Source organism: Nicotiana tabacum, chromosome 3 (assembly GCF_000715075.1).
Source record: "Nicotiana tabacum cultivar K326 chromosome 3, ASM71507v2, whole genome shotgun sequence".
NCBI lineage: Eukaryota > Viridiplantae > Streptophyta > Magnoliopsida > Solanales > Solanaceae > Nicotiana > Nicotiana tabacum.
The window spans coordinates 175,570,141-175,588,701 of NC_134082.1; the positions used below are offsets into that span (position 1 = coordinate 175,570,141).

General features: G+C 36.4%; 1 protein-coding gene and 1 long non-coding RNA gene across 2 annotated transcripts; both read right to left on the reverse strand.

Annotated features, from left to right (window-relative positions):
- Positions 1–3,718: 3,718 nt before the first annotated feature.
- Positions 3,719–16,562, reverse strand: LOC142179551 (uncharacterized). Its single transcript, XR_012708032.1, has 3 exons — positions 16,053–16,562; positions 4,746–4,804; positions 3,719–4,660 (listed from the first exon to the last, which is right to left on the reverse strand). It is a non-coding gene; the product is annotated as an uncharacterized LOC142179551 (long non-coding RNA).
- On the reverse strand, positions 11,764–14,996 carry LOC142179550 (uncharacterized). Its single transcript, XM_075250244.1, has 3 exons — positions 12,903–14,996; positions 12,684–12,815; positions 11,764–12,600 (listed from the first exon to the last, which is right to left on the reverse strand). Exons 1-3 carry the CDS (start codon positions 13,696–13,698, stop codon positions 11,771–11,773), a joined length of 1,758 nt encoding a protein of 585 aa, XP_075106345.1. The 5' UTR covers positions 13,699–14,996; the 3' UTR covers positions 11,764–11,770.
- Positions 16,563–18,561: the final 1,999 nt, after the last annotated feature.

Below are 18,561 nucleotides of genomic sequence, written 5' to 3' on the forward strand. Positions count from 1 at the left end.
AGTTGGTCGAGATATAGAGCCTAGTATGGTCGAGCGCTTATGAGCGAGCCTATTACGACAGAGTAGATATATATGTATACCGAGTCTTCTAGGGTCAGACAACTATTTTACTTACTATATTGAGAGAATTGAGTCAATATCAGCAGATGAGCATATCTTCAGATTTTCTTTGACTCCTAGTTGTTTTCAATTATTATATTATCAGTTCAGTTTCAGCTTCATTATATTGCCTTACATCTCGGTACATTATTTTGTACTGACGTCCTTTTCTGGGGGCGCTGCATTTCATGCGTGCAGGTTCAGACATATAGACGAGTAGACCTTCTCAGTAGGTGTATGCCCGAGTTCAGCCTTATCGGTAAGCTCCCCGTCTTTCGGAGTTGCCGGGTCTAACAGTTTAGAGTATATATTGTGCATCTATGTAGATAGGTTAAGGGTAGGTCGAGGCCCTGTTTCGATCACAATACATCCACTACTAGAAATTAGTCCTATGGCAACGGCCTAAAAACCATTGCAATAGATAAGGAAACCGTTGCAATAGAGCTACTGGAACGGGTGCGGACCGTTTCACCAGGTCACATGGCAATAGATCTACTGCAACGATTCTTACAACGGTTTGGTAACCGTTGCTATATTACTATCTATTGTAACGGTTTTTTCCTTCTATTACCACGGAAATTTTAGTCAATTGGAACGGTTTATAACTGTTGCAATATCTTTATGCAAAGGTTTATTAAATCTATTGCAACGCCAGGATTATGATATTGCAACAGTTTCGAATAACTATTGCAACGGTTTTGTCAAGACTAAAAGCTAGTATAACACCTATGGGAACGGCTCACTGCACCTATGGCAACGGCTCACTGCACCTATGGCAACGGCTCACACATGCTAGCCCGCGTGTAAATAAATAATTATGCATAATAAATGTAATACACCATAATTTATATACATTACAAAATAAAACTATTCATAAACAAAAGCATAATCCAAATTATCCAATTGATAATATCCATTAGAGCAAAATAGAATTCAAGAGTTAGCATAAGTTTCAAAATGAATGAAAATAAAAGATTCCTAAAATATCTAAAACTTCAGCAACAATTGAAATCTTCTTAAGCAAGGTCTTCACTGCTTTTTTCTGAAGCTTTATCATTTACTTCACCTACAAAAGATGACAAATAAGAGTATGGGATAACATTAAAGTCATGTTAATCTTTTTGGCAATGCTACATGATTTATCAGCTCATCAATACTCAACTTTTGTTACTTCATATAGATTAGTGATAAAAGCATAAGTATATAAATGATTTGGCTGCCATCAAGTACTGGGTACATCAACTTTCACAAATTTCACTAAGAAGGTACATATATACTTAATAACTACACAAATTTTCCATGTCAAGTTTAAGAAATCTTTTCCATAACCAAATTATGTTCTCTCTTTTTTTCTCCTTACAGAAGAAGAATTGGTTTTGCTAGAAGTATATGCAAGTATAGAGGGTTGCTAGGTAATTAAACCCATTGCACCTTGTCCAGTCATCTATTTCGTATTTCGTATTCTGTATTTCATATCTCTTATATTGCTGTTATTTTATTATGCATTTTTATGGTACTAATATATCGTCTCCTGTTGCTTTTTTTGAGCCGAGGGTCTCCTGGAAACAGCCTCTCTACCCTTCGGGGTAGGGGTAAGGTCTGCATACATATTACCCTCCCCAGACCCCACTTGTGGGATTATACTGGGTCGTCGTTGTTGTTGTTGTTGCACCTTGTCCAGTCGCTAATATCCCAATCCTTTACTACCTTTTCGTTCAAAAGAAACAAAAGATTCTTTGAATTGAATTAATTTCAGAAATCATCACAGTAACATACGGGAATCAGACGAGTTTAGAAACAAAGATCTGTACTTAGAGGTACTTATAATAAGTACTTTATTTCACATAATTTCTTTCAACTTCTGATCTAATCAAAATCATTAACAGAGAAGGAAAAATTTGAAACTTGGCAGTTATCTAGGAATAGATGAGTAGTAATTGCTTCACATGAATTGTACATGAGAATAGACCAATCAAATGTAAGAATGAAAATATCTTAATTTAGCAAAGAAATCAAATATAGTAACTTGCTGTGTAGAGTCAAATAATTACCATAGTTATTATTACAAGTACTGGGAATTTTAACTTTCTACATCATGTGTTTTTTTCCCCTTTTAATCTCCTTCCCCCCACCCTCCCTTTTTTTTTTTGTATCTTAGATTAAAGTTCTGGTGTTTCTGTACAAATATAGCTTTCTCCAGTAATCCTCCTTACGAAAGAGATATTAAGTATGTACGTATATGGGTGTTTATAGTAGATAGAAAGTTATAAGAGGAAGAGAAGGAAGAATAGAGTTGGTGTAGCATCTAAAATAAATACTGACCTTGTTTGTTACTAGTAATAGATAGATGAAGAATGATATATTTGTTGAATAGCAGTTTGTGGTGCAGAGCTATCGATCTTCTCTCAATGAACGAGCAACAAATATAGCTAGCATTTCAACCACGTTCGTAATTTCTTGTCACAAATTCCCCTTTTGTTTCTCTAGTTTTACTTGTAAATTTTATTGAATTCTTTGATGCATCATGTCTTTAATTTTCTCCATTTTTTTATTCATCTTCTCCTCAGTAACATTTATAGAGGCCCAGAACCTCCAACTTTTCCTTTCAAAACTGTTTTCGTAACCCCCGCCTATACAATCACACGCGTCCACCATGCTTGAATTCCATGACTGATTGATTGCCATCTTCACTTTCTTGAGTTGGTCAATCTTGGGATATTCCTCCATCTTGTGGTTGTATATTATAGTACTAACAAATAACCAAATTGAAGATTTTATGCCAAGCCAAAACAAAAAAATAGCTACAATATTTTCAAATTAAAAACCATAGAAAAATCTCTAAAGTTATGCACATTAAAACCAAGTGTGAAATATTCAATTAAAACAACTATGACATGTGTGTTAGCCATAAAATCAAAAGCATCATGACAAATCAATTTCAACTGCCAGTGGTACAAAATTGCTCAAAATTGTATAACTGTTCCTACTTTCCATGTTATCATAATTATCCCGTTAGCTCTAAGCTGGACATGTCACATGACGTTGTTGGAAGAAAACGATTTTACAATTGAACTAACAAGCAAATATAACCATAAAAAATATACAACATGTCATGCAAAATGCTAAAGTAACATGACAATCTTTATAACTTTTGATGAATCAATTTGATACTGAATTACTTGTCTCTTAAAATTGTAAAATGAGGTTACAGGGCATTAATTATTAAAGCAGAATATTCTACTAGAATTAAGTCAACTAAAAAATGAGAAAAAAGGAAAACACAATGCTGCTTCCAAACCCACAAGACCAACTTCATCTATTACCAGGTAAGAGTTTGGAGCCATAGTTAGCTAAAAGTTAATAGGAAAGATTCATGTCAGAGTCATGCAATTGGTTTTTCTGTACAAGTCTACCTCCTAAACCAAGCAAAATACAAAATAAGCATATGAAACTCATTCTTAACAGTAATCCAAAGACGACCAATGATAAAATACACCAACACTTTGGTCTTAGATTTTTTTGTGCTTCTGTAGATGATTTTACTGGCTTTCTAAGATGATTCATAAGAAAGAGTTGATCAGCTCTGTGTATTAGGACTTCTAGATAGTGTTGTATTGGGAAAAAACTGAATTTATATTAAAAATGATGTGGCATGACACGTGGATTAGTTGAATGGTCAAAGAACAACAATTGACTAAGAGGCACGGTGAAAACAGCCACGGGAAGAAGAATTTAAATAGGCACGAGACGATGTATAGATACGAGTCTCGTACCAATTTAAATTATTTACAGCCAACGGATTAGAAGGCATTGAAAGCAAGGATCAGATGACAGAAAGGAGTCCAAATTCATTATTAAATGTCTGATACGTTATAAAGTTGGTATTTAATAGGAATGATTGTATAACGGCCTATTTAATGTCATTTATTGCTCATGATTATATCATTAAAGCTGAGGCTTTATTCCTTTACCTAGAATGATCTATAAAAGGAAGAAGTATCATCATTTGTAAGGACACGAAATACTATTGAGAATACACTGAAATACTTATCTATTTACCTTCTACCATTGTTCTCAAAAGTATTTTATTTTTTGTCTCCTGATTATCAGTAACCCGAATTTCTCTTTTAGCTTTGACCAAGGACTCAGATTTTTGGTTAAACAAATTGGTTCCGTTACCGGGAATCTGATAATCTTTCCTTTTTAAGCTATATCTTATCTATTATCGTCACCATGTCAAACAATAACGCCGACAACAACAGTAACAACACATTGGGAAACCATGAGAATCAAATACATCAAAATCAAGATACCATGGTTCCCTCTCCTTTAAATTCACCACGTCAATCTCGTGAAGGCACTCCTGTTACTGAATCCCGTGCTGATCAACAAGAACAATCTGAACATTTTGAAAGAGTTACAACTGAAGCTTTGCAAAAGCTAATCGATGCACAAGTCGGCAAAGCTCTTTAGGCACTTGTTAGTCGATTGCCTGGTGCGCCACCTACACCGACTCCTAATAATAATACATTGGAGAACCCTCGTTCTGGTCTTGATAATTCTGGAAACGGAGCAACCCCCAGTGAACCACAAGAAGGGGGACCAGGTAATTTAAATAATTCATATTTGCAAAATTTAGTATTAACCTTGCAGAAACAGCTGAAGGAACAAAATGAGCGAATAGAGCAAATCCCTGGAGTTCCACCTGTAATAAAAGGAGTAGACATGAACAAATACTCACAACAACCATGGAAGCCTAGTGCTGCTCCCCTTCCAATTCCGAAAAAATTCAAAATGCCTGACATCCCGAAATATGATGGTACTACAGACCCACGTGACCATGTGACTGCATTTACAACCGGCGTGAAAGGCAACGACTTGACCAAACAAGAAATTGAATCAGTATTGGTCAAGAAATTTGGAGAAACACTCAACAAGGGTGCATTAACCTGGTATTCTCTTTTATCTGAAAATATTATTATTTCTTTTGCTGAGCTTGCAGATTCTTTTATTAAAGCACATTCGGGAGCACAAAAAGTTGAGAAAAGGATGGAAGATATTTTCAAAATCAAACAAGGGGATTCGGAGTTGCTTAGAAACTTCGTTGATAGATTCTTACGTGAAAGAATGACTCTACCTCGTGTGCCTGACAATTGGGCTGCTATAGCTTTTGCAAGTAATTTAAATGACAAAAGTTCTGAAGCCACGAGACGACTCAAAGAAAGTCTTAGAGAATTTCCTGCAACTACATGGAATGATGTTTACAACAGGTATAGCACGAAGTTGCGAATCGAAGAAGATACCATACCTAAGCTCCATCATGAAGAAAGGGGCGGTACCCGAAGGTCAGATTCCGAAAAAAGATCAAGTAAAAATAGGTACGATCCATATATGGGACCCGCAGGAAAGGACCCACGGTCGAAGCAAGATAACCAGCAATACGATCAAAAGTCAAGGAACCGGGATTCTGGCTCTTCTTCAAAGTTCAGGAATGATCGGAATAGACAGGAATCACGTGATGATGACAGAAATTTAAAGGCACGATTCGGTGGATATAATTTTAACGTGTCTACCTCCAAGCTCGTAGCTGTTTTAAGAAGTATGGGAGATAAGGTACGGTGGCCGAAAGAAATGCGGTCAAATCCAAGTAGACGCAATCCGGATCATTGGTGTGAATTTCACAACGATCACGGGCATAAAACTTTAGAATGCAGATTCCTGCAAAGTGAAGTAGATCATTTATTGAAGCAAGGATACCTCACTGAGTTATTTAGTGAGAAAGGAAAAAAAGCTTATATGAAAAACAGACAAGAACCACCACAACCTCCTTCACCCAAGAGGACAGTGAATGTCATAAGCGGGGGAGAAGATATTCATGGCATAACTTACACAGCTTCCAACAAGGTTTCTAAGGTAACGATTACACACGGGAAACGGGTGCGGCAGGTCCTTGACAATGAAAGCATTTCGTTCGATGACGCAGATAACGAAGGAGTGACAACTCCACATAATGATGCACTGGTAATATCTTTACTTGTATATGATACTAATGTAAAGCGAGTTTTGATTGATCCAGGAAGTTCTGTAAATATTATATTACTAAGGGTACTGCGGGAAATGCAAGCTGAAGACAAAATGTTACCCAAGGCGCACACCTTGTCAGGCTTCGACAATTCAAGCGTAGTAACAAAAGGTGAGGTAATACTAACAACTTTTGCTATGGGTGTTGTGAAAGAAACTAAATTTCAGGTAGTTGATATGGAAATGGCCTACAATATGATCATGGGAAGGTCATGGATACACGATATGGATGTTGTCCCATCAACCTTGCATCAGGTTATCAAATTTCCATCACCATGGGGAATTTGTCAAATTCGTGGGGATCAGCAGATGGCCAGAAATGTCAACGCTGTAACAAGTACGAGCGCCGTAAATAAAGCAAAATAGCAATTACAGGAAACAGTTGAAAGTAAAAAAGATCAAACTTCAACTGAACAAGAGAAAACAGATTTGGATTCAAGGCTTGACACAATTCAAGAACCTGAAGAGAATGAAAACATCAAAACGACGATTGAAGATCTTGATGCAGTGATGTTATTTGATCAACAACCTGAACGGAAGGTTTATATTGGAGCTAATTTAAACACGAACATGCGAGGTATGATAATCGAATTTTTAAAAGCTAACTTAGATTGTTTTGCTTGGTCCCACGCTGATATGACAGGGATACCTCCAAATGTGATGACTCACAAACTCAACGAGGACCCTTCTTTCATACCAATAAAGCAAAAGAAACGGAAACAAGGTGCTTTCAAGAACCAGGTGATTCAGGACGAAGTCCAAAAATTATTAAAAATCGGATCAATCCGTGAGGTAAAATATCCAACTTGGTTAGCTAATACGGTGGTTGTACCCAAGAAAAATGGTAAGTGGCGTGTTTGTGTAGATTATACTGATTTAAATAAAGCATGTCCAAAAGATTCTTTTCCCTTACCACATATAGATCAACTAATTGATGCGACCGCAGGTCATGAACTTTTAAGTTTTTTAGATGCGTACTCAGGATATAATCAAATCAAAATGGATCCTGGTGATGAAGAAAAAACTTCTTTCATCACAGACAGGGGGACTTATTGTTACAAAGTAATGCCATTTGGTCTCAAAAATGCTGGGGCAACCTATCAAAGGTTGGTCACCAAAATGTTCCAAGAACATTTAGGGAAAACAATGGAGGTATATATAGACGATATGTTCGTCAAAACCCAGCAATCTCATGATCATATTTCTCATCTATCTATTACTTTTGAAATTTTGCGAAAATTTAATATGAAACTCAACCCAGAAAAATGTGCATTTGGAGTTGCATCAGGTAAGTTTTTGGGTTTTCTTGTTTCTAACCGTGGTATTGAAGTGAATCCTTCTCAGATCAAAGCAATAGAAGAAATCCCGGATATCCTTACTAATAAAAAGGAAGTACAACGATTAACGGGAAGAATTGCAGCTTTGGGGAGATTTATTTCCAAATCCTCAGAAAGGTGTTTTAAGTTTTTCTCTGCACTTAAAAAGCAAGATCATTTTGAATGGAATGAAGATTGTCAGCAAGCCCTAAGAAATTTGAAAACTTATTTGTCAAAACCACCGTTGTTGGCAAAACCGAAGGTAGGGGAAAAACTTCTCATTTATCTGGCCGTGTCTGAAGTCGCGGTAAGTGCTGTTTTAGTCCGCGAGGACCAAGGTAAACAATCTCCTATTTATTACGTAAGTAAGTCCTTATTGGAAGCTGAGACACGATATCCACAGCTAGAAAAATAAGCATTAGCTTTGGTCATGGCATCTAGAAAGTTAAGACCTTATTTTCAATGTCATCCCATTAATGTAGTTACTGCTTTTCCGCTTCGAAATATTTTGTATAAACATGAACTTTCAGGAAGATTAGCAAAATGGGCTATAGAACTAAGTGAATATGAAGTTGTTTATCAACCCAGGACCGCTATAAAGTCTCAAGTACTAGCTGATTTCGTGGCTGATTTTAGCCAGGGGATGCATTTAGAAGCAGAAAAAGAATTATTAGTTTTTAATGGTGCGAACCCGGGGACTTGGGTTTTATACACTGACGGTTCATCTAATGTAAAAGGGACAGGCTTAGGAATAGTCCTCGTACCACCTGCGGGTGAAACCATTAGATAGGCTATAAAATGTCATTCTATAACTAACAATGAAGCAGAATATGAAGCTGTAATTGCAGGTTTAGAATTGGCACGAGAACTCGGCATAACACAGATTATAATCAAGAGTGATTCTCAACTCGTGGTTAATCAGATGCTGGGGACTTACACAGCCAGAGAGTCACGAATGCAAGAATACCTCGCAAAGGTACGGGAGTTAATAAAGCAATTCCAAACTTGGAAAGTAGTGCAAGTCCCAAGAGATGAGAATGTAGAGGCATATGCTTTAGCAAACCTTGCATCCGCAGCAGACGTGGCAAACAATACAGATGCTTCAATCATACATCTATTTCATTTCGTTCTTGAACCTGACAAAAACGAGGTAAATTTTAATCATCTAACATGGGATTGGAGAAATGAAATTGTTGCCTTTTTACAGCACGGAACTGTGCCTAATGACAAAGGAAAGGCTTACGCGCTTTGCAAAAGAGCTGCACGATATTGTTTATATCAAGGTAATCTTTATCGAAAGATGTTCGGCGGACCACTAGCAAGGTGTCTCGGCCCTTCTCAAACCGAATATGTCATGAGAGAAGTACATGAAGGACATTGTGGGAATCACGCAGGAGGACGGTCACTAGTAAGAACGTTAATTCGCACAGGATATTATTGGCCTAAGATGGAAGAAGAGGCAACCAGTTTCGTGTCCAAATGTGATAAATGTCAAAGGTACGGCAATAATATGCACAGACCAGCTGAGTTACTACATACTGTTTTAGCCCCTTGGCCCTTTATGAAATGGGGAATGGATATCGTAGGTCCACTTCCACAAGCAAAAGGTCAGGTAAAATTTCTACTCGTACTTACAGATTATTTCACTAAATGGGTAGAAGCAGGGGCATTTAAACAGGTACGAGAAAAAGAAGTTAAAGACTTCATATGGCGCAATATAATATGCCGCTTTGGAGTACCAAAGGAGATCGTATGTGACAATGGACCACAATTCATTGGAGCACAAGTTACAGAATTTTTTCAAAGTTGGCAGATCAAAAGAATAACATCTACGCCATACCATCCAGTGGGGAATGGACAAGCGGAATCAACTAACAAAGTTATTATCAATAACTTGAAAAAGAGGTTACAAGATTCAAAAGGTAATTGGCCTGAGGTGTTACCCGGAGTACTATGGGCTTATCGTACAACGACCAAAACAGGTACTGGAGAAACACCATTTTCGATGGTTTATGGTACGGAAGCCTTAATACCAGTTGAAATAGGTGAGCCAAGCACACGGTACGATCAGGAAACAGAGGAATCTAATAATGAAGAGATGCGGGTTAGCCTAGATTTACTTGAAGGAAGAAGAGAAGCTGCTTTGATAAGGATGGCAGCACAAAAGCAAGTAATAGAACGATATTACAACAGGAAAACACGCCTCAGATTTTTCAAAATTGGGGACTTAGTGCTTAAAAAGGTTTTCCAATCTACAAAAGCTGTTAACTCAGGAAAGCTAAGTCCAACATGGGAAGGACCATACAAAGTTCGTGGCATTGCGGGAAAAGGAGCATACCAGTTGGAAACAATGGATGGTAAAGTTTTACCCTCACATTGGAATGTTGTCCACTTAAAAAGATATTACTTTTAAGAAAGTACCTACGGTCAGGTATCATCATGTAAAAATTCTTCTCTTGGTTTATTAATATTTTACTAACGATTTTAGATGCTAGGCTAAATATCCTAACTCGTGCCAAATGATGAGTCACAACCTGCAAGGCAAAATGGAGTATGCTTAAATTCCTAGCCCAGGGTTACAATTAATCTGATGGAAATACACACGAGTTAGGCAGTCTTCATCTATAATCACACCGTCGAGTCTCGTATATCTTTCTGTTTCAGGAAAAGGGCCAAAGTAAAAGAAATAAACAAGTGCTCGAGGCTTCATACTTCACTGCTCAAACACTTGGGGGACTACATATTATACACAGATAGGTGCAAAGAAACAGATACGAGTATCGAATAAAAATCGGCCACAAAGAAGCAAGTGTTGAGAAGAAGTTACGAAGTCTTCAGCATTCATGAGAACAACAGAGTCATCTCTCAAACTCATAAACAAAGTCACCTCTCAAACCCTTTTTAACATATAAAGATAGGGTCATGACTATGTATTGAAACAAGTTATAAAAAAAACCTTGTTTAGTTTATGTTATTTACAAATCTGTTACAAGAAAAACAGTTACGAGAAAAGTTGTAGATGTATTGTAATACATGTAACAGTCAAACACTTGTTAAAAGTTTATGAATGAAAACTTACCAAAGTTGTTTCATACAAAACGTGTGTTTTCCTATTACTTTCATCTTATTTTAACACCATTATGAAGTTGAGACGTCTTCTTCATTAAGTGTCGATAAAATAAAAGGGCCTTCTTTTATAAGCCTCATGTCAATAAGTCATGGGAAGAATCATAAAGAATTTTCAAAGGATAAAAATGCTAAACTATTCTATAAGTCCTAAATAAGTAAAGAAAAGGCAAGAGTAGAACACATTGAAGTACTAATAAAACTTCTTGATATAATTAAAAAGACTAAGTAGAAACTTAGTCAATAAAAGTTTATACAATTGCCCCATTATGATAACTGGGGACTTTCACCAAAAAATCCTTTAAAAAAAAACTAAGGGATCAAACCATCATTCAGTTGAGGGGATTGTCACGGAAGCTTCAACTTCCATAGACTGGGTTGTAGAAGTTTCACCCTCTGAAGCTGGAATAGCAACATTTTCAGGAACTTCAAGGGCAGGAGAAGGAGTATCAGTAGACTGTTGGCTTTTCTCGATGGTATCTATGACTTTAGCCAGTTCAGACTGCAAGTCAAAACCCTCTTGAGCAGCTTCCGTCAAAGCATCACGACGAGAATTCAGAAAAGCCCAACTCACTTCTATGTTAAAATTTTCCTCTAGAAGTCCATATTCCTTTTCCCACATAGCAAGATCGTTTTTTAAAATTTGATTTTCAGCTAAATGGGAATCAAGGGAAGCTTCAAGAGAAGCATGAGAACTCTTCAAGGCTTGAATCTCGACAGAAGAAGTCTGTAAGTCAGCCTGAGCTTGAGTCAAGCTTTGCACTAACTCTCCTGCATATTCTTCCTTTTTAGCCAAAAGTGCCTTCAGCTCTCTAACTTCTTCACTAGCTCTGGATAATTGTTCTGATAAAGAGCATTCCAAAAGCTCTTTGTCTCTTTTCAATTGGCTTGAAGAGGCTTTGACTGTTGCCAGTTCAGAAGTTAAACCACGGTTTTGCTGCTCTAGGAGGTTTTTATTTTCTTGCAACTCTTCTATAGTCCCTTGAGCATTTTCAAACTGCTCCTTCCAGTTGGTTGCTTCAAGTTGGGCTCCCCTAGCAATTTCCTCAGCCTCGTGGACAGACTTCTCAGACTCACGAGCTTTTCTTTCCAGTAAGGAAATTCTTCTCATTAATTCTGTGCTAATAAGGTTAACCTACAGAGGTAAGTCATGGAAATGAGAAATTGAAGATAATTTTAAAAAAAAAACTTGTTGGTAGAAATACCTTCAAAGTAGAATGAACTACGTCGTTCATCAAAGTTAAGCAGCTATGGCTCTCCATCTTCTTCTTCTTCTCGATATCTCCAATGAGAGGTTCGAGCCAAACATCGGCTCTGTTGGTCTTCCTCAGGAGGCTATGATTGGCAAGAACCTCCAAAGTAACACTTCTCATTGTCATATTTCCGCTGCTAGAACCTGTCTCTGTATGATGAACAGAGGGAAGAAGAGCAGCGGAGGGAATAGAAGGAATGGAGGGAAAAGATGTAGAAACCAACACCGGAGCAGAAGCAGGTGCGGTTGAAGCAGCCAAGGGAACAGATATAGGAGCAGTAGAAATTGGCAAACAAACGGAAGTTGTTAAAGCTGGTAAAGAAACACTTACGGCAGGCAGAGGAATGGAGGAAATAGGAACAAATGAGGAAAGAGGAGCTTCATCAAAAACAGGTCCGAGCTCGCCACTCCCGAAACCACTGTCAAAAAGGTGTTGAATTGACTCATTGTTATCTCTTGGTTCGGCATCCTCATCAGATTGAATCAAAACAGGCTCGGTGGCGGAGGTACGAGCAGGAGTGTTTTCAATTTCATTATCAATGATTATTCGTCTCCTGGACCTTGGCCTGGTAATTAGGGAGGTACCCTCCTCTTCTTCTTCAGAACTTTCCTTTGTAGCTTTTCTTTTAGGTAGCAAGGCTCGAGCCTTATCTAAATCTAGAGCAGCATTCGCAGACATGCGAATGGCCATAGCTACTTCAGTTGTCATTCCTCTAATGCCAAATCCTGATTAAAGAATGGATATACATGGTTAAAGTTGAGGAAAAAGTGCTTAACATGTAAAACAAAAATTTTAAAAGGGTGGATACCATGTGTTTTGACTTTCCAGCCATGTAAAGAAGAAATTGATTTCCAAGTTCTCTGCTCCCTAGTAGCAATCTTCAAAAGTGAGTCTACCCAACCACGAAAGTTGGGAATAGGTTCCACATCTCCCATGGTTGCTACAAAAAACCAAGAAGGGACGAGGTTAAAAACAACATTCTTTTGAAATTCTCAAAAGTAGGTACGGTAAACAAGAGGAAACTTACGTTCAAAATTCCACTTCTCAGGAAAGGGAATATTTGTTTCGCCAATCAAATCCACTGTACGGACAGCAACGTAACGGATATACCATCTACGATCTCTGTCATCCTCAGGGTTTACCAAAACTTTTTTGCTCCTTGTAGTTAAGGTGAAAACCCCATGGCGTATTAAGTTGGGATGGTATAGATGAATGAGATGAGAAAAGGTGAAATTGACATTGGCCTTGGATGATAAATATCTCAAACAAGCCACTGTTCTCCACACCAATGGACCAATTTGGGCCAAACAAATGGTAAAGAAACGACAAAAATCGAGAATAACTGGGTCAATCGGAGGATTAAAACCTAAAGTGAAGGGGTAAGTGTAAACAGAAGAATACCCATTTCTAAAAGAGGAAATTCTTTGATTTGGGGAAGGAATTGACATTCGAAGACTATCCTTCCAATTACAATCTTTTCTTATGGTGGGGATTGTAAGCTCGGTTACTAATGTTGGGTAAGTATCGGCTCTTTCTAAATTTTTAATTTGTTTCTGAAGAGACGTTTTGTCACTTTCAAAAGACAAATCGCCGGGAACTATATCATCAACTGAGGGTTCTTGAGAAGTATCAAGAATTTCCCTACTTTTAGAAGAAGGGGCTTTTGGGATAAAACTCCTTGAAGAAGAACCAGATGAACCGCCTCGCGTAGATTCTAACCCTGTTCGAGGCCTACTTCCTCCGCCTCTTCTGTGTCTAACAGGGGCGTTGGGGAACTGATCTAGAATTGGAACTTTTTTACGGTTAGGGTTTGAAGAAGACATTGTTAAGAAGAAAGTATGTGCTGAAAATTTGTGAAGAAGACAAAGGAAGACAAAGTATGTGTAAAATGGGAACCGTCAACTTTTAAAGTATAATGATGAAAAGCCTATAATAAAGGCAGCTATCACTTCGTAAATAGTGAGATTGAAGAAGTCTCGAAGAAGGGTATGAATAGCAGAATCAATTATAAAATGACACATGGACAGAACATTAAATGGAAAAGACTGCTGAGACGTTAGTACTGTCATGAGCATTAATTGTGGCAAAAGTTCTTTTTTTATGAAGATCCACTTCCCAATTATTTAATTGATAAAAAAATGGAAAGTGGGGGGACTATCTGTATTGGGAAAAAACTGAATTTATATTAAAAATGATGTGGCATGACACGTGGATTAGTTGAATGGTCAAAGAACAGCAATTGACTAAGAGGCACGGTGAAAACAGCCACGGGAAGAAGAATTTAAATAGGCACGAGACGATGTATAGATACGAGTCTCGTACCAATTTAAATTATTTACAGCCAACGGATTAGAAGGCATTGAAAGCAAGGATCAGATGACAGAAAGGAGTCCAAATTCATTATTAAATGTCTGATACGTTATAAAGTTGGTATTTAATAAGAATGATTGTATAACGGCCTATTTAATGTCATTTATTGCTCATGATTATATCATTAAAGCTGAGGCTTTATTCCTTTACCTAGAATGATCTATAAAAGGAAGAAGTATCATCATTTGTAAGGACACGAAATACTATTGAGAATACACTGAAATACTTATCTATTTACCTTCTACCATTGTTCTCAAAAGTATTTTTTTTTTGTCTCCTGATTATCAGTAACCCGAATTTCTCTTTTAGTTTTGACCAATGACTCAGATTTTTGGTTAAACAGAGCCTTCAAAAATGGACAGTCAATCAATTTTAAAGATGCAATAAAGAAGAAAAAGAACCCTAACAGATCCCCAATTTTAAGAATAAAGAGCAAAAATGGAAGAATTTTAATATGAAAAAGCCTAACATGTCCCTAATTTAGATTCAAAGCTTCAATAGAAATAAAAATGATGAACTCAACAAGAAATTAATAAGTGGAACAAGAAAGGAATGATTAATTCAAGAAGAAACCCCCAAATCTTAAATACATTACCACACATTTTAAATTAGGGATTTCAGATTTTTGCACCTTTAACCCAATGTTTTAAAAGGCGGGGGCGTGAGGCGAGGCGTTTTACTTCTGACGAGGCGAGGCGTAAGCCCTGAGACATGGGGCGTAAGTCCCACGGATCTTTAATTTTTACTAGTTTCAAGAATTTTAAAATAGTATAAAATAAAAAATAATTATTAAAATTACATTAAAATCACAAAATTATAACAAATAATCTATTTAAAATATTTATAAAGTATAATTCAACTATGAATAATACGAAAAGTATGACATATATCATAATATGCAAATTAGTTGCAACGTCATTACAATCAAACATCAAAAGTAATGTAATCGATACAAAATCTTATATGTATCTCTTAAGGAGTAATGAATCTTGAAAGAATTTCGATATTATAATTTGATATTTTTCTTAAAATAGTTCTTTTATTTATTATGCTTTCTATTTGAAAGAGAATTAATATAAAAACATAATTCACAATTTCAATACGATTCTCTAGCATCATTTATTTTTTAAGTTTCAACAAGTTAATAGAGTGACACATAATTCACCATACAATACTATGATAACTAATTATTACTAGCTAATACTGAGCTATTAAATTAATAATTATTGTATCTCGTAAACGTGAAAAAAAATATTTAGAAAAATAATTATAAAAAAATTATGGACTATTATATATTAAAGACATAACAAAAGTTAATAAATAATACTTTTTAAAATGAAAGATTTATTTAAAACTAACTATCATAGCAGTCTTAGTGGATAATGTACAATAATTTTTATTTTAATTGTGACATAAAATACTCTCAATTTAATGATTTATGATAATAAAAAAAAGTAATTTCGAATACTTAAGGATTTATTAAGAAAATTTGAGGATATACAAGGTTAGCTACATACAATTGCATAAAGTTCTATTAGGCGAGTCCAGTACGCTGGGTGTTGCGCATGTCCGGAGCGTAAGCCCCGATGGCCGAAGCGTAAGTCTCACGGAACTAAACCCCACACATAAGCCCAGGGGCGTTTTACGAGTGTTCCGCTCTGGGGCGACCCCTAATTCCGCCTTTTAAAACAGAGCTTTAACCTGCAACAAGCAGTAGGTGGAATACACGAAATCTAAGATTGCTAAAACATTTATCCAAGAAAATACACTTACCGGCGTCACCGAATAGAATTTTACAGTTACGTACCGGCGACGATGTAAAGCTACCGGCAGCGAGATGCTATATACATACAGGTTGCCAAAGCTATTTGGCACAGATTGTGGTGATAATTTACGGCTACAACTACTGATCATGGCTTTGGAATGATTCTTCCATAGATCTCAAGAGAATTCTAGAGTTTTTCAGAACAGACTTTGTTCCTTAGGTCTTTGAGTGAGTTGAAGTTATTTGGGGTTTTAGGAGTTTTACAGATGTTATAATTAAAAGATAAAAGATAAAAAATAAAATAATAGTGTTGGACAAGCTTAGTGAAATGGGGGGAAAAAGAGGAGGGAGCAATACACCGACCCAATAGATATTTTTAGCCTAAAATCCGTCGCCAAAGATACGTCTATTGCACGGTTACAAAATCGTTGCAAACATTGATGCTACGACAACGGTTCCTAGAAAAAGGGAACGGTTCTATATCTAAAGTGTCTCAAAAGCACTTAGACCCTTAGGCAACGGTTACAATCGTTACCATAGGCTATCTATTGCAACGGTTTATACAACCGTTGCAGAAAAATCATTGCAATAGGCCTAATTTCCCGCAGTGATCTATCAGTAGAGGCTTGTAGATATATCTTGTCAGTTAGTGCAGTATATTGGGCTTGTAGGCCCTGTACGTATATTTTATTGGCTTGTCAGTTGTAGTAATTATGACGGCCTTGCCGGCCCAGCTTTATGTTGACGTTTAGTCAGCGTTAGTCTCTATTCAATTTTATAATTTGCATCACACATTATCTTGCAATGTGGCCCATGACCAAAATATGACATTACATATCTAGAGTCTCTTAGTCACAAATGATATGCAAGGATAGGTGAGGCACTAGGTGCCGGTCTCGCACCTAGGCTCGGTACGTGACACTATGTTGAGCTGATTTTGGAAGAAGTTTCTCCCAGAAAGTGGTATATTATATATATATATATATACGCGTATATAACGACATCTGGTCATGGGTCAATGTACATGTATAAATGAATGCAATGCATGGGAAGCACGTCATAAAATCTTTCGGAATGTCGTAAGACCATTATGCCTCTGATTAATATCATGAAATAAACTTTATTGGCAGTGTCATCAAAGAAGCAACGTGACACACTGCATATTTTAATGTGTATCAAAGTCTATCAATACCATAGCTGCGGGCTTCTTGGTCTTTCTCTCTCGTCTATTTTCTCTCCCTTTCCTTGACGTAAAAATTTATGATACATATAAGCGTAGAAAACATGGATGAACAAGAGCCCCTATTTTTATTTGTCTATATCAAAATTTACTACTAATAAATATGCCAAGAATGGTTGTGCTCTTTGTTTTCCAAAATTCTATCTCCTGATTAATTTAAATTCAATGATCGTTTTAAGAAAAATATCTAGGTGCTCAAAGTTCTATAAGTACTAGGAAAATATTTAAATAAATTATTTTTTTTAAAAGAAAAAAAAATTAAAATTATGAACACACCGCTCCTTAGTAAGAAAATAATATAAAATTAAACATTTGATATGGATGGACCAAAAAATTAGAGGTCGCATCTCTGTCTACAGTGAGACAGTTCACTAGATGTTTATTATTGACAATTTGGCATAAAAGTATGTGGCCTGGACTGAATACATGGTTTACACGTTTATTATAGATAAGAAGGCATGTGAACGGGAATACTAATGTAATATCTACAGCTAATACCTATGGCAGAAAGATTTGCACCAATAGATTTATTTATTTATTTTGCACATAATGAGCAAGTGACAGTGAAAAATAAAGAAAGAACTTTCTTCACTTATAAGCGGGAGTCGATTTGTCCTCAAATATTACCGCTTCTACTTCATCAAAACTTGCTTAAATCATCACGTGAACACTTTCACGATCTTTAGTATTAAACAATATCATCAGATACTATTCTTAAGGCCAATTCTTAACATCACAACTCGCCTATGTTATACCAAACGAAAAACACTACAACACAATTATATCCCTTTTCCATCAAGAAGAATAATTTTCACACAATGCTACAGTACAAATATATCCCTTTTTCCGCCTTGGTATTTTTTTGTAATGGACAACTATGACCTACTAAAGCCCAAAAACAACATAGTAACAAGCAACACTTTTCATTGTTTAATATGAGCTGAAATTAAGACATCAAGAAAAGTAAAATTAGGAATAAAGAAATAAACTTTACCAACTTACGTATTTTGGAGACCCATGAACAGATGATAGAATAATATGACACATAGGGAATCAAGAACATAAGCATCTCTAATATTTCTATGAATAGAGTCATGTTTGAAAACTGTAAATTTGCTCGTTTCGTTTGTGTTGTATGGCTCATGCCAAAAGAAAGAAGGGATAGCCTCAGCATACCTGAGTCAGTTCTCTTGATAATCCTTCTATTATGGTTTTCAAAAATAGAGGAACTCTTATATGCGATCTCATCAGTTGTATCATCGATGAACATAAGCATCTGACTTGAACTAAAAATAGCAGCAGAATACACTA

What these genes read in the sequence shown, in the direction of transcription:
- LOC142179550 (XM_075250244.1), bottom strand. Translation starts at nt 13,698, where the DNA reads ATGTCTTCTTCAAACCCTAACCGTAAAAAAGTTCCAATTCTAGATCAG. An exon ending in TGAGAAGTGGAATTTTGAAC is followed by an intron (nt 12,816 to 12,902) that starts GTAAGTTTCCTC and finishes GGTTTTTTGTAG; the next exon opens with CAACCATGGGAGATGTGGAA. An exon ending in CTGGAAAGTCAAAACACATG is followed by an intron (nt 12,601 to 12,683) that starts GTATCCACCCTT and finishes TTCTTTAATCAG; the next exon opens with GATTTGGCATTAGAGGAATG.